The 15,334-nt window shown below is 41.4% G+C and overlaps 1 protein-coding gene across 1 annotated transcript in view; it reads left to right on the plus strand.

Moving 5' to 3' along the window:
- FLT3 (fms related receptor tyrosine kinase 3) overlaps positions 1 to 15,334 on the plus strand; it is an 83,536-nt gene that overhangs the window by 38,207 nt on the left and 29,995 nt on the right. Inside the window, exons 5-12 of the mRNA XM_082435552.1 lie at positions 327 to 456; positions 2,403 to 2,530; positions 2,857 to 2,996; positions 3,093 to 3,246; positions 4,147 to 4,315; positions 13,497 to 13,600; positions 14,292 to 14,400; positions 14,669 to 14,847. Of these exons, the coding sequence (XP_082291678.1) occupies positions 327 to 456; positions 2,403 to 2,530; positions 2,857 to 2,996; positions 3,093 to 3,246; positions 4,147 to 4,315; positions 13,497 to 13,600; positions 14,292 to 14,400; positions 14,669 to 14,847 (1,113 nt within the window). The remainder of the gene's footprint in view (positions 1 to 326; positions 457 to 2,402; positions 2,531 to 2,856; positions 2,997 to 3,092; positions 3,247 to 4,146; positions 4,316 to 13,496; positions 13,601 to 14,291; positions 14,401 to 14,668; positions 14,848 to 15,334) is intronic.

Raw genomic sequence — 15,334 nt, forward strand, 5'->3', positions numbered from 1 at the left:
TACTTTTTCCCATGCATATTGATATTTGTGTTTTTACATGGCTTCACTCCACTAAACTTTAGTTGTCTTTGGATTCATGAAATACCCAAAGACATTAGCTACGAAAGTTAGCATTTCAGCCAGAGTTGCATCTAATATATTGGTGAGGGGGGATATGTTATTATATATATTTGGAGCGGAGACACCACTACGGCACAAAAGGTTAACTTTTCTTAATGGTTCAGAATTCTTCTTCTGAGGAGGCCTGCTAGGACAGTTATTTTTTTTAATGTTTATAATATGAAACATTATAAATATTGAAACGTTACTAATTTATGATGCTTTAGATACCCTGCTTTACACGTTAAGGAGACCTTACTTTAGAAAAATGGAAAATCAGGATGCCCTGGTCTGCATCTCAGAGAGCATTCCAGAACCAACCGTGGAATGGGTGTTCTGCGATTCACAGAGCGACAGGTATGACATGTGGAGAGAGAACTGCTATTATGGCTTTACTTTTCCAGTCTCTTTCTAATATAGTTGACATCATACTGTCTGTACAATTTATCACCCTGTTAACAGGAAACGTTGGCTTTTGAAAGAATGATTGGTGTGGGCTTCCCGGGGAGGATGGTGGGGGACGCCTTAGTGAGAAGCCCTTTGGAGCTCCTCATCTGTCACGTCACTGACCTGTAGGACCCTCCCTGGATATCACAGGACACGAATAACAGCCCCTTTAAGTTACAGGATTGTCGACTCCCTGAGCATTTGGTTGGGGAAAAAGAAAGGTCCAGATTTTAGTGTATAATTCCCTATAAGTAAGAAATCCCCTGTGAATAAATGTTTAATTTGTGATTATGATGTTTACTCTGGAAGAGCAGTTTAATATGATTGTTTAGGGATGTAGAATCTTCCTGGGTTTGAACCCTGCTCTGCTTATACCTGTGTGGCCTCGGGCAAGTTACTTAACCCCTCCCCGCCTCATCAGAAGAATGGGGTGGGAGCAGTACTTACCTTAATACAATCGCTCTGATGAGTAAATGAACTGGTACATGTGAAGCGCATAGAACAGTGCCTGGCAGATAGTAAGTACCATATAAATGTTTACTTTTGTTTTTCATGTGTCATAGCTAAGTGTTCACAAAGTAACGGTCCATGCCATTTGAACTAATTAAAATTTACTAAACAACTTTTATTGAAAAATGGAACTAAAGAGAAAGAGAAAAAGTGAAAAATCAGGTTACCAAATAATGTGAGCGGGATCCCAAATTTTAAACAAACAAGAAAAAGAAATTACCTGTAGATACATACGTCACATGTGCACAGAAAAGAAAAAGATTAGAAAGCTACACAGAGCAAAATAGTAGCCGTTGTTATCTCATGGTGGTAGGAATATGGGCAATTTAATATTCTTTTCTTTGGGTTTTTCTGGATTTTCCAAAATAAACATAGTTATTGTTGTCTTATAATTTAAAAAAAAAAACTCAAGGAGTAATGCATAAACAAAGACGAGAATACATTTGACTAAAGTGATAAAGAGAAGAAACGTGATTATACACAGAGTTCCAAAGCCGTATCTGCTTTGGGAAAGGTGATGGTTAAGGAGACGGGAGAGGGGAGGTGGTCCCTCAAATCCCAAGGTGTGGCTGGGCTGACACCCCACAAGTGACACTGCCCTCTCCTCTGTGAGCTCCGGGGACTCTGGGGACATTTGCAACTGTGGCTTCTCTCCCTCTCACTGGTTGTCCCCTTCAGAGCTTCAAAGAAAGCATACCTACACCTTGTTAAGCTGTATTAAAACCTAATTATGCTTTTCCTTGTCTCCATTTTCTCTTTTTTCCCCCCTTTTCTGTCTTTTCTCAATTCTTCCATTCTTTCTCTCTCTTTAACAACCAATTGGTCACCAAACACAAAGCCTTTTAAACTGTTTTATTATGTGATTCTCTCTAGTGTTATTCTAATTGGGTGAGATGAGGAATTACTAACTAGTTGTGAGTTGGTTTGCCTTGTGACCTGCTCCTGTCTTTGCTTTTTTATCAGGCTCTTAAAATCTAGAACTTTTAATTTGGTTCTTCTCCTGAACATTCATTTGTAATTTTAAAAGATGTTTAGTCAACTGATATTTATTTTTTTTAAATAGATCTTTACTGGAGTATAATTGCTTCACAGTACTGTGTTAGTTTCCGTTGTACACCAAAGTGAATCAGCCCTATGCATACACATGTCCCCATATCCCCTCCCTCTTGCGTCTCCCTCCCACCCTCCCTATCCCACCCCTCTAGGTCATCGCAAAGCACCAAAGTCTGTCACACAGAGAGAAGTAAGTCAGAAAGAGAAAAGCAAATACCATGTGCTAACCCATATATATGGAATCTAAAAAAAAAAAAAAAAAAATGGTACTGACACTTATTTTTTAATTGCAGCTGTAAAGGAGAAAGTCCAGCTGTCATTACAAAGGAGGCAAGTGTACTCCATGAGTTATTTGGAACAGACATAAGGTGCTGTGCAAGAAATGAGCTGGGCAGGGAATGTACGAAACTCTTCACTATTGGTAAGACCATAGTATCATGTCGTTCTGTTTTCAGTGACTGTTCCTTAGAGATGAGCTGGGACTAATCATCACCCCTTAGGTCCTTACTCAATTTCAAAAACTCTATAGCTCCTTCAGGCCATTTCCAGTGTAATATTTAGATTTCTGTGAGTGCTCATTTCTTCATAAGAGCCTTGTCAGTCTCTGAAAGACTCTTTTATTTTGAGATGGTTGGTAACATTTGAGATGCCGTCAAAATCTTTGTTCTGCAGAATGTTCAGGATATGTTTTGTGATGAGGAAAAAAAAATCACTTTTTTTCTTACCCGGGGTGTTTTCATCTTCTAGATCTAAACCAAACTCCTCAGACCACACCGCCACAATTATTTCTTAAAGTAGGGGAACCCTTATGGATAAGGTGCAAAGCTGTTCATGTAAACCACGGATTCGGGCTCAGCTGGGAATTAGAGAATAAAACACTGGAAGAGGTGAGAGGATGAGCTTGCATCCTGAAAATGCAGAAAAATGAACCAAGAGTCCAGGTGGAAATCACTCCATTCAAACTCTGTTTTATTAAAATCTAGGGCAGCTACTTTGAGATGAGTACCTATTCCACAAACAGAACTATGATACGGATTCTGTTTGCTTTTGTATCATCAGTGGGAAGAAACGACACTGGCTATTACACTTGTTCCTCTTCAGAACATCCCAGTAAATCAGCTTTGGTCACCATCCTAGGTAATGCGGGCTGCGCACGTAACCTGTACTCATGTTTTTAGTTGTTTTAGTGTGGAATGTAGGGTAGGTACTGCAAATTCTGCTTTCAGTATAATGTTAGTATCAAAAAGCTGAGAAAGAAACTGAATTAGGGGAGTTTTGTAAGTACAAGCTGCCCCTTCCTTTCCTTTTCTGGTTAAACCAAGCCCGCTTGAATGCCTCTGTCTTGGCAGGCAGCACGTTGTAATGTGACCCTCTGTTTGTGGATTTTTGTCTTCCAGTAGGCTGGAAGTTTCCTAAGGACAGGAATGATCCCTTCTATCCTATAGTCCCAGACCTGGCAGAGGACCAGACCCAAACTCGACCCTTATTAAGCACTTGTTCTAAGAGTAATCACGCTTTACGTAATCTCGGAGTAGGTGGCAGCCTTCAGCCATCATGAAAATGCTAAGAAATGAAGGGATTCTCTTATTAAACTAATAAGGAAGTGTTCCGTAGGGAAACCTTGTGAATATCTCTGGCTAGACTATTCTGTTTGTGACCTGAGATTATTTTACGTGGGATGTGTCACGAGGGGGCCGTTCTGGCCGAGGACACGGATTGTCAGTGGATCCCTCTGTGTCCATGGTTGGGCAGGCTGGGGGAAGCCCTTCAACCCCTTGAACTTGTCAGCAAAATCTGTAGGTTTATTTATACATTTCTTTGGGAAGAGAGTCAATTATTTGCATCCAATTCTGAGAGGACTCGGAAGGTGACATGCTCAGGCTTATTAATGGAGACAGGACTCCTGCGTTTCTTGTTAAACTATCAAATCTGAGTTTTCTTGCATAAAACTGATGAATAAAAATTTATTTATCCTCTCAATATATTTCCTCCATATGAATCTCATTATCTAACTTATAAATGCATTTTTTTTAACAGAAAAGGGATTTATAAACGCTTCCAAATCAAGTGAAGATTATGAAATTGACCAGTATGAAGAGTTTTGTTTTTCTGTCAGGTTTAAAGCATACCCACAAATCAGATGTACGTGGAGCTTCTCTCGAAAATCATTTCCTTGTGAGCAAAGTGGCCTGGATGACGGGTACAGGTGAGCAAACTCAGCCCGGGACACATCACCATTCTCAGCACAACCCTTCTGGTTGCCCTCGAGAAGAGCCGTTTTGTATTATAAGTTTATGTGCTGTGAGGTTGACATTGAAGACGAGAAAGCAAACAGCAGATGTGAGGACACAGTAACAACTGTTTAATCAGTTCAGATAGTGTAACCCACCGCACGAAAAATGGAAAGAATCATATCATTTGAGTCTGGCATTTTCTGAGTCACCAGATTGTTACTTCCTATTTGAGGGTACATGCTATTGGTACACAGAGTCTCTCCCAGCCTGTTTGCAGATGATTGAGGAAGTAAAACCCCTTAAAAACAGGAAAACACTACCTATAGGTATGTTGATTTAAGTTTTCAAAAATAAATGCAGAAATAGCCCAATGATAAATGCTGAAGGAAAATCTCATTTTCCTGGGGATCTGTCCAACTGCAGTCAAGTTTCTCTTTGGAAAACAAAAAAAGAACTCTTTTTTTGTTTTTTAATTGAAGTATAGTTAATTTACAATGTTGGGTTAGTTTCAAGTGTACAGCACAGTGATTCATTTATACATACATACATACATATATGTTCTTTTTCAGATTCTTTTCTATTATATATTATTACAAGATATTGAGTCCAGTTCCCTGTGCTATACAATAGGTCCTTGTTGTTTACCTATTTTACATATAGTAGTGTGTATATGTTAATCCCAAACTCCTAATTTATCTCTCTCCCCCCCAAAAAAACCCAGCTCTTCCTTGTATTTCCTATGGCTATGATACCCCTTATCTCTTAAAACTAATCCTAGGTAACATGGTTTCAGGATAGACTATGAGCTGAGAGGTACCTGTCATCTCTCCAGCGAGTCAGTGGTCGAGAGTTAATCACTGATGCTCAGCAACGGGTCCATAAACCAACTGTGTAGGAATCAGCTGGGTAAATGTTAAAAATGTGGATTCCTGGCTCCCATTCCAAACATGCTGAACTAAAATTGAGGCACAATCCCCAGATTCTGCATTTTTCTTTTTTTTTTTTTTTTGGCTGCACCACTTGGCACGCAGGATCTTAGTTCCCGGACCAGGGATTGAACCCACGCCCCCTGCCGTGGAGGCGTGGAGTCTTAACCACTGGACCGTCAGGGAAGTCCCCCCAGGTTCTGCATTTTTAATGAGAACCTCTGGTGATTCCCGTCACAGGTCTGGATCTGTGCTGTGCAGTGTAGTAGCCGGCAGCCACATATGGCTATTGGGAGCTTGAAATGCAGCTGGTCCCAATGGAGATGTTGTGTGGCTGTAACATGCACAGCAGATTCTGAAGACTTCGTATGACAAACAAAAAGTAAAATACCTCAATAATTTTTGTCTTGATTATATGTTAAAATGACAGTATTTTAGATATATTGAGTTAAATAAAATCTACTATTACCATTTACTCCTTTTTACTTTTTAGGTAGCTAATTGGAAACTTTAAAATTACATAAGTGGCTTGTTTATCTTCCTATTGGATAGCACGGGTCTAGGTGAAGAGTCAGAATAAGCTCTTTTCATTTTGATCCTTCCGTTTGTTTCCTGATGACTGCTCTGTTCTATACCCCAAAGTGATTTGTAACTGATCCTTGTTTGCTTTTTTTTTTTTTTGAATTTTATTGCCTTTTTTTTTTTTAAGAAATTCACGTTCTTTCATTCATTTATTTATTTATTTATTTATTTATTTATTTATTTATGACTGTGTTGAGTCTTCGTTTCTGTGCGAGGGCTTTCTGCAGTTGCGGCAAGTGGGGACCACTCTTCATCGCGGTGCGCGGGCCTCTCACCATCGCGGCCTCTCTTGTTGCGGAGCACAGGCACCAGATGCGCAGGCTCAGTGATTGTGGCTCACGGGCCCAGCTGCTCCGTGGCATGTGGGATCTTCCCAGACCAGGGCTCGAACCCGTGTCCCCTGCATTGGCAGGCAGATTCTCAACCACTGCGCCACCAGGGAAGCCCTGCTTTTTTAAGAAGAGTTGTAACACAGGGTTTGCATGGCATCGTCTGCCCTCTCACCCAAAACTCCTAATGTTCGAAGCATTCATTTTTCAAGTAATTAAGAAAGCAGCCTTTGGACGGACACATAGTCCCCTAACTCAGGGGGTCTCAACAGCAGGCTGTTGACATCCTGGGCTGGGTAATTCTTCGTTCTGGGGGTCTCTCCTATGCATGATAGGATGTTTAGCAGCGTCCCTGGTCTCCACCCATTGGATGTCAGTAGCACCACTACCCCAAGTTGTGACAACCAAAAATATCTCCAGACATTGCTGAAGTCCCCTGGTGAGAAAAAATTGCCTGGGGTTGAGAACCACTGCCTTGGAGGGGTCACCCCATTGTCATAAGCCCTTATGCTGAACCATCAAACTTTTGAAGGTAGAAGGCAGGGAGTCAGCCCCTCTCCTGCTAGTTGAGTTGACTACCTGTGTTCAGGATGTCAGTGCTGTCACTTTCCCCATCCTTCTTTGTATTGTGACCCCATGTCAGAGAAGCTCTTAGTTCTACAGGATTCTCTTTTGAACCTGATTCAAAGAGATAGAGGATCAATTTAATTTAGTTCAACAAATATTCCTTTAATGTCTTCTTGATGGTCTCAGTGCCGTAAGGGGCTACAAGCGTGAATAAGGTGACGTCTCCCCCCAACCCCCTCAAGTTATACAGGCACATTTAAGTGCCAGGGGCCACCTGGGAGGTCATTGCTACTTGTGCTGGTGACATCTGGCACAATTCTTAAGATTCGACAGACTCACTGATTAGAGGACCGTGTCTCTGATCTATGGGTGTTGGAGCAATCTAGTGGGCTAGTTAATCTGGTTTCACCCCATGACCACACTCTGCACCCCTGACCCCAAGCAGTTATCTTCTGGAGGTAGCTAAATGAATAAATCAGGGCAGATCCTGATTTCTATAGTGATGTGTACCTCTCATTCAAAGTTAACCTCTTTTTGTGTTGAATCCCACCAGTGAGTTCATAACCTCCGCTGGGATAGGCGCTGTCATTTCTCTGTCTTTGTACAATGCCTCGTGCAGTCAACAGCTGTTTAGTAAATGAATGAATTCATCATCACCCCTAGAAAGCAACTTAAAGTGCATAGCCTGGGCCAAAGATGAGTCAGTGGCATACTCTTTGCACTGCAAGGACCATGACACTCACCCCAACACCTAGCACGTGGCACTCACCACAACACCTATCACTCAGTGTTTATTTTATTTAAAAAGTTCTTGAAGAAGTACAGTATTAATTGGTGATAACAATACACTGGGTGTGATGGGCCACTTGCCAAGGTGGCAATGCCAAGGTGAGATGGAGCCTCCTTCATCATGAAAAAGATGCTCAAAATGTTGAATAAAAGATGAACTACAGGGGTGGGGGATGAATTGGGAGATTAGGATTGACGTATACACAATACTATGTATAAAATAGATAACTACTGAGAACCTCTGTGTGTATAGCACAGAGAAATCTACTCAATGCTCTGTGGTGACCTAAATGGGAAGGAAATCCAAAAAAGAGGGGATATATGTATATGTATAGCTGATTCACTTTGCTGTACAGCAGAAACGAACACAACATTGTAAAGCAACTATACTCCAATAAAAATTAATTAAAGAAAAAAAAAAGATGAACTACAAAAAAATTGAACACAAGTGCTCTAAATGTCACCTGCTCTCCACATGAGACTCTGTGTTGTGATAGGGGATGCAGACTAAATTCTAACCTGAGTTCTTTTCAATTTTTTATTATAAAAAGTTCCAAATTTACTAATAAACTCAAAGAATAGTACAGTGAGCATCCTTTACCCATCACTTAGGTTCAACAATTTAGTCAAACTGAATTTTGTTTATGAAGTACAGTATTTTCATCATGGGGCAAGAGAGGACTTTATAAGCAAAGTGACACCAGTTTTTATTTGTAACCGAAAGGTCTGTGTAATAACAGTACTACTGAAAAAGCTTTGGTGTGGTCAGAGCATGTGTGCCAGAAATCTTGCAGCTTCCCCACCTTCACAGCTTCGTTTCTCCAATTTACTTCCTCAAATATTACACCAAAGTTTATTAGGGCTTCCCTTTATGTGTTTACATTTTATGAAATTATAACTTTCCAGCAGTCCTGACAGCCTGGTCTTGGGAAAATGTTCTAGAATATTTCATCTTTTAGTTTGCCTAATTTTCTATCTCTGTAGACTTACTTATAAATAAATCTGCCTTAGCTTTTCCTAGTTTCATGGTTAAACACACACACACACACACACACACACACACACACACAAAACAACTTATTAGGATGTTATAATTATTTAAGTAATTTCTTCTGAAAGAGTCTCCTTAGGCATGCCCAATCCCTGTATTTTCTTTTTTCCCTGAAATATTTAATTTCTCAACTCTACCAAGTCGAAGTTCTGCCCACAACAGGCATTAACTGAGCACTTATTGGTACCAGTGGTGTGGTGGAGTCTGGGTTCTGGGTGGTGAGACATATTCCTTCTTAGGACAAAGAGAAAAGCAAGCTCTCAAGTCAATAAATGATATGTGATTACAGGAGTGTATTGAGCTTCTTTAGGAGGACTTTTTTGGTTCCCTGAAGGAGATGAGCCCTGAGTGTATACAGAAAGGAAGGAAAGACGTTTGGGGACCGTAAATAGCGGTAAATAGCGGTAAATAGCAGAACCTCCAACCAAACACTGCCCCCTCAATTGTAAGGTACTAACCACATCATGAAGCCTCACTGAGACCAAAAGAAACTTCTTTGAGCCCTACCATGTGCCAATGTGCAAAGTCCTTTATACGGATTATCTCATTTGATCTCATCATCTCATTTTATTAAATATGGAAACAGGCTATGCTACTTGCTCCACACCTGGGGCGAAGTCAATACCTTTCATTCACTCTTATTTTCTGAAATTGCCTTTAAAAAAAAATAGAAATAACACCCATAATTCCACCACCAGGAATTATATTTCAGACTTTGTAACCACCATGATAGAAACATATAAGTATAGGTTTTTGTACAAACAGGAAATTAATTGTGCCATTTGTCACCTGATTTTTCACTTTAAAAATATCATCTCTTGCTGTGTTAATAAGTACATTATTATTATTTATATTATCATGTTAATGGCTTACCTTATTTACATTACCACTTTTATGGTGACACAGTATTCCTCTTTTTAGAAAATCTTATTTTGACTAACTCCTGTTGATGGGCATTTACTTTAGGTTTTTTTTTTCTTTGCATCTTTATTTTAATGTGATTTTCTCACTTAATGTATACCCCAGAGTAAAGGTTCTAAATGTCTTTTTTATTCAAAATGATTCCTGGACTTCATAAGCCTCATAGTAATGATGATCTAACACATTTATCGTGTTTACTAGGCACTGTTATAAGCAGTTTATACAAAACCGCTTTAATAAAAACTCAACAAAAACTTCTCCTCTAACAACCATATAAGGTAGATACTATCTTCGTCTTACAGATGAGGAAACAAGCACAGAGAGACTCAGTGACTTGCCCACAGTCACACCACCGGGCAATGGCAGAGTTGCCTGCAAAGCCTGTGTTTTTTAACCATTACTCTGGTACTGCCTTTTGACACCAGCTCATTTCAAAAGTGTGAGATTCTCATACCTAGTGTGTAAAAAAACAGAAGAGCAGGCATGTGCTTTGGTTATTTAAAAAGAAAAGTGTGCCGCCTTATGAGATGTGCTGTGCTATTGGGTTTTTAATGATTATGTACTTCTCCAGGCTTGTGGGCTCCCCTGAAATAAAATACAAATGAGCATGGTATTAAGTAGATTGATATAAAGTCATCAGCACCTCTTCTGCCCCCTGCCCGGCTTTCTTTGTTTAACTCTGGACAGAAATGTGTGCACACTGGGTTCAACTTCAGCCAGGCTATACCCCCTCCATGTCCTGCAGTCTGAGGGGGCAGGACCTGCTGATGGGGGTCTCCCAGTGCCGGGTAAAGTCACTCACTCCTGCCAGCCCCTCACTCTCCAGTTTCAGAAGCTCTCAGCTTCCCCAGTCTGTGCTTTATTATGCCCTGTTTTCTGGTTTGACTTTTATCATCCGTTGCTCTTTGAATAAAGCATTTTTTATAGTGAACTTACTCCCTAAGGTCCCTGGAAAGACCTGCCCCTTTTCAACTCCCCAGCTCTGGGTGCTAAATGGAAAAGAAAAATCACCTGCATTTTGCTTGTAACAGAGGAGAAATCCCTTCTCATAGTTGTAATGAGAATACATCTTCTTAGTCACCAAAGATATTTCACTGTGAACTCCAGTTTCCTGATCTCCCATCTCATGGCCGCTGGCCATTTTCAGAAAAACCCCAGGGAAAAAGGAAGTTTGAAACTCCCTGGCATTAATTGGTTAGTCCCCTTGGAATTTCCAGGGGAGGGTCGGCGATGCAGTTGTTGCTTTTGCTGGGGTTAACTGCCATAAACAGGAAGACAGGCGGTTGAGAAGGACCTGGATATTCAATTTTGTGTTCAGGCTATTTCTGTGACCGATTTCCTACCTGGAAGAATGAGAATGTTTCAGATGCTCTCGTCTATCCCATGGCAAGTCATGCTCCATTCAGACAGCACAAAAGACTTAGGAGGGAAAACGTTTACAAAACAGATTGGTCTGCGTGATAATCAATAGTTGTATAGGTAATTTCTTTTATGTTAATTTTTATTGGATTATAGTTGCTTTATAATGTTGTGTTAGTTTCTGCTGTACAGCAAAGTGAATCAGCTATATGTATACATATATCTCCTCTTTTTTTGGATTTCCTTCCCATTTAGGTCACCACAGAGCATTGAGTAGAGAGTTTCCTGTGCTATACAGTAGGTTCTCATTAGTTGGTAATTTCTTTATCAAATTGATTGGTGCTTTTGGCATGGTCCCTGCCTAGCACACTGGCTTCTTTTTTATCTCTTCTCTTCTTCCTTTTCTGGGTCTTTGGCTATTGTCCGGTGAGAATTACATTTTACCTTTTAGAAGCTCACATCTTTCTCTTCTTGGACCACTTAAACTCTGCCTTCATAAAGTCTGGAAATCGCATGTACCTATACTTACTTTTCTCCCTAAAGTTATAATTTGTCTTTCCCGCAATCCTTCTGTCATTTCCACTTCACCAGCCGTCTCCTTCTCGTCCAGAAGTAGGTCAGCATAAGAAATGCCCCTTTCTGCTTCTTCAGCCTTCTTGTTAACAAGGCAAACAAAAAGCTTCTTCAGTGCTCACTTGATAGGAAATGAAATCTCCCATCACTATACACAGTCAGAATTACCTTTAAGCTTCCGAATTAAGGATGCAGAACATTGGTGTCAAATAAACCTGGGCTCAAAATCTTCTCTATTGATTGCTAGGTGTGTGGTTTGACTCTTAGGAATCAGCTGGGATTCTGTTCTCTCCTTCCTCTTCACATCCAATCCAGCACCTGCTGTTTCTTTTTGTTCTGGTGCCTCTGGGGTTGGTTCTTTCCTCTCCCTTCCCATTTTCCCTGCCTTAGACAACACTCATCTTTTCACACTCTGAACTCTCAAATCTGAACTTTTACTTCTCCTCTCCTAAGATTTCCCACATTATACTGTAACTGCTCATTACTTGTCTGCCTTCGCCACCAAACTGTAAATTCTGTGAGAACAAGAAACCTAGTTTTGTTAACTCACTGTTGTATTCCCGATTCCTCCCACAAATAGCCTCTACCATTGACAGGAGAAAGAATGAGTGAATTCATGGATGAATGAATGACTTCCTAGGTTACTTCTACAGCTACCTCCAGACTTCCCCCCAATAAACTTTCCTACTGCCATCACTCTAAACTAAAATACTGTTCAGAACATTCCTCTCTTGCTCAGGAATCCACAACATCTCCTCCCTGCTCTCTCCATCAGGTCAAAATAATTAGGCTTGTTTTCCAAGGTCCCAGATCAGTTGGCCTCACCCTGCCCATTTAGCCCTCTGTTCTGCTACATCCCTCCCTGCACCTCTGCTCTAGCCAAGAAGCCTCCCCGTTTCTCTCCTTGTGGCCTTATGAGTTCCTGTCTCATGGCTTAAATCATGCCGTTGCCCCCTGCTTGGATGTCTTTTCTTTACTCTCTCATGAAAACCAACTCACCTCTAAAGACCTCGCTCAATTCCTGCTTCTATGAAGCCCTCTGAACTTTTCTCACGACACCGGCCTCTGCCTTCTTTGATCTTCTACAGGCCTTCAGTTTGATGCTTTCACTCTTGCACATAGGCACGTTTTGTCCACCCACCTGGATTATGGTATCTCTGAGGACCGGAGCCGTATTCACAGGTCTTCTGCATCCTACATAGTTCCTCCTGTTCACATTTCCTACGTATACATACTTTTTCTTTCCTTTTTTACTTCAAGTAGGCTATATAGAGGTGGCCTAATTCAGTATCTTCTGAACAAGGCTTAGATTTTCTCATTCTAAGGGAAATTTTTTTTCTATTTCTTCAATGCATGAAGGCACATTCAACAGCTCCTTGCTTCCCCACCTCTCCTATAATATCCACCATCCCGTATACCTGCTAAGCTTGGTGGATGATCCCCAATACCATATACCTGGTGGGCTTGGTGGATGACTAGAGCCTGCTGAGGCCACTCAAAGACGTCTGTACTCAGTGGATTTGAGCCCTCATCACTGTGGATCCCTATGTAAGTCAAGGGTTGGTCATAGGTCCTGCCTTGGACCAACATCAGAGAGCTACCCTTTCAGGAAGCTGGGGGGGTCCGTGGGCTCCGCCACCTACCAAGGTTCTTCCATATTTCCAGGAAGTCACACTAGTCTGGAGTGTATGTAACAGTAGGGGCCGGAAGCTTCTTGTCTCTCTTAGCAGCTCCAGCCTAGATCAGTGCTTCTCAACCTTTAATGTGCATGTGAATTCCACGGAGATCATCTTAAAAATGCAGACTCTGAGTCAGTAGGCTTGGGGTGGGGCCTGAGATTTTGTATTTCTAGCAAGCTCCTAGATAATACCAAGGCTGATGCTGCCTGTTTGTGGACCACGCTTTGAGTAGGAAGAGCATCTGGGCACCTCCCTGTCCACTGAACTTGAGAGAAGTGAGTGTCTTCAGGAAGACTTACTCCCATGCACACCGTTACTCATTTCAACATCTCCTCAAAGGATCTGGCTAAGTCTGTCTTTAATTCTTTTTCCAACAGCATATCTAAGTTTTGCAACCATAAACACCAGCCAGGACAATATATCTTCCATGCAGAAAATGATGACGCCCAGTTCACAAAAACGTTCACGCTGAATATAAGAAGTAAGTGAAACGGTCAAGAAACTGTATTTTACGCTTGTAACTCCTTAATAATGTATTAACTCGGATCAGAAAGAGATAAGACATGGCTTAGGGAAGGAATGCTACAGAAGTGTTTTGACGTGCTGAAGTGTTTTGAAATTGCACTTTCGTATCTACTGGCTTGTCGATACGCAGATCTCTTTCTGGGCTCATCCTTTGAAGCTAAGATGCTGATCCCATATCCTCTCTGAAGGTGCTTTATTGTGTGACTTTATTGATTTTAGTACTTTGAAAGGTCCTGTTAAGGAAAGGCCAAGAGTCATACTACCTGCCATTTAGTTGTTTTAATAATCTTTGTTTCTCTGGTCCATGAAAAGATGAGAGTGCATTTCGCTGGACTTTCTGCAGGTGCTTCTCCTGAAGCTAAGACTCATTTTAGGATGTTCAGGAGATAGAGGTCTACACCTGAGCTCTCTCCAGGAGGGGTCTAGCGGTGGAAAAGGGGGCGCTCCCTAGAGAAGTTTAGGGCCGCCTGCACGAAAGGTGACACAAGGGGAAAGAGGGCCCCCTCTTTGAGTCACCCTGCATGAGACACGCTCCCAGGAGCACGAACTGCATAGAGTACGTGAGCAGCCTATATGAAGCTGACTTTGAAACACTTTCTGTAAAGCACTGTACTTCATGAGCTTGATTTCCCTGTTGTTTTCTACAGGGAAACCTCAAGTGCTCGCCGAGGCATCGGCAAGTCAGGCTTCTTGCTCCTCTGACGGGTACCCGTTACCGTCTTGGACCTGGAAGAAGTGTTCAGACAAGTCTCCCAAGTAATGAAGACACTGGCCCCTCTTGTGTTAGAAGAACATAAAACTCTCTCTGACATGTTGACTGTTTCTCATGAATTCAGTTTAAGAAGAAACGATGAAGCATTTAAAATGCTTACCTTCTGAGTCGACCATAATTCTAAACGGTCATAGATTGTTTCTGATAACCTTTAATAGATGTGTCTCTTGTAGACCCCACTAGAGAAACCCTCACTTCCAATCCGACGATAGCCCCGCCCGTCTAAATTCTCTGTCTGCTGTTTCTTTTCAGCTGCACAGAAGAGATCACAGAAGGAATTTGGAATAAAAAGGCCAACAGAAAAGTATTTGGACAGTGGATATCGAGCAGCACCCTGAACATGAGCGAGGCCGTCAAAGGGTTCCTGGTGAAGTGCTGTGCATACAATTCCCTCGGCACCTCTTGTGAAACAATCCTTCTAAACTCACCAGGTAGACAGCAGTTGCTATTGTAACACACCGCCTTCAGGAATTCCCTACTAGAAGTTAGTCCCTGTCGTTCGCTTTTATTTGGGGAGTTTTACAAGAGTGTGTAGGTTCAGTGTGTGAGACGAGAAGGCTTTTTGAGTCAGGCAAGAATCCCCACTGAACACACATGTTTTGTAGTTCCAGGGCAGAGTGACTTCTACTGACATTATTGGGACTCATGAATTCAAGTGATGTGGGTAGAACCATAAGCTCCCAGTATAATGGACATCTACCAAGAAATCCAGCTCTAGGGAAACAGATTTAGTAATTTGGAGTCTCTACCACTTTCCATTTTGGTTAATCTCCTTATCTGCCTTTAGCCTGCCATTTTATCATTTTTGGTTTGATATTTAGATCCCTCCTAAATTAAGCAATTCTGAAACCTGACCACCTACACTAATGGTTCAAAATCACCAGCATCCCCAAACTAACTTCCCCACATTCGTATGAC

Source organism: Balaenoptera physalus (genome assembly GCF_965194825.1).
Source record: "Balaenoptera physalus genome assembly, chromosome: 18".
Taxonomy (NCBI): domain Eukaryota; kingdom Metazoa; phylum Chordata; class Mammalia; order Artiodactyla; family Balaenopteridae; genus Balaenoptera; species Balaenoptera physalus.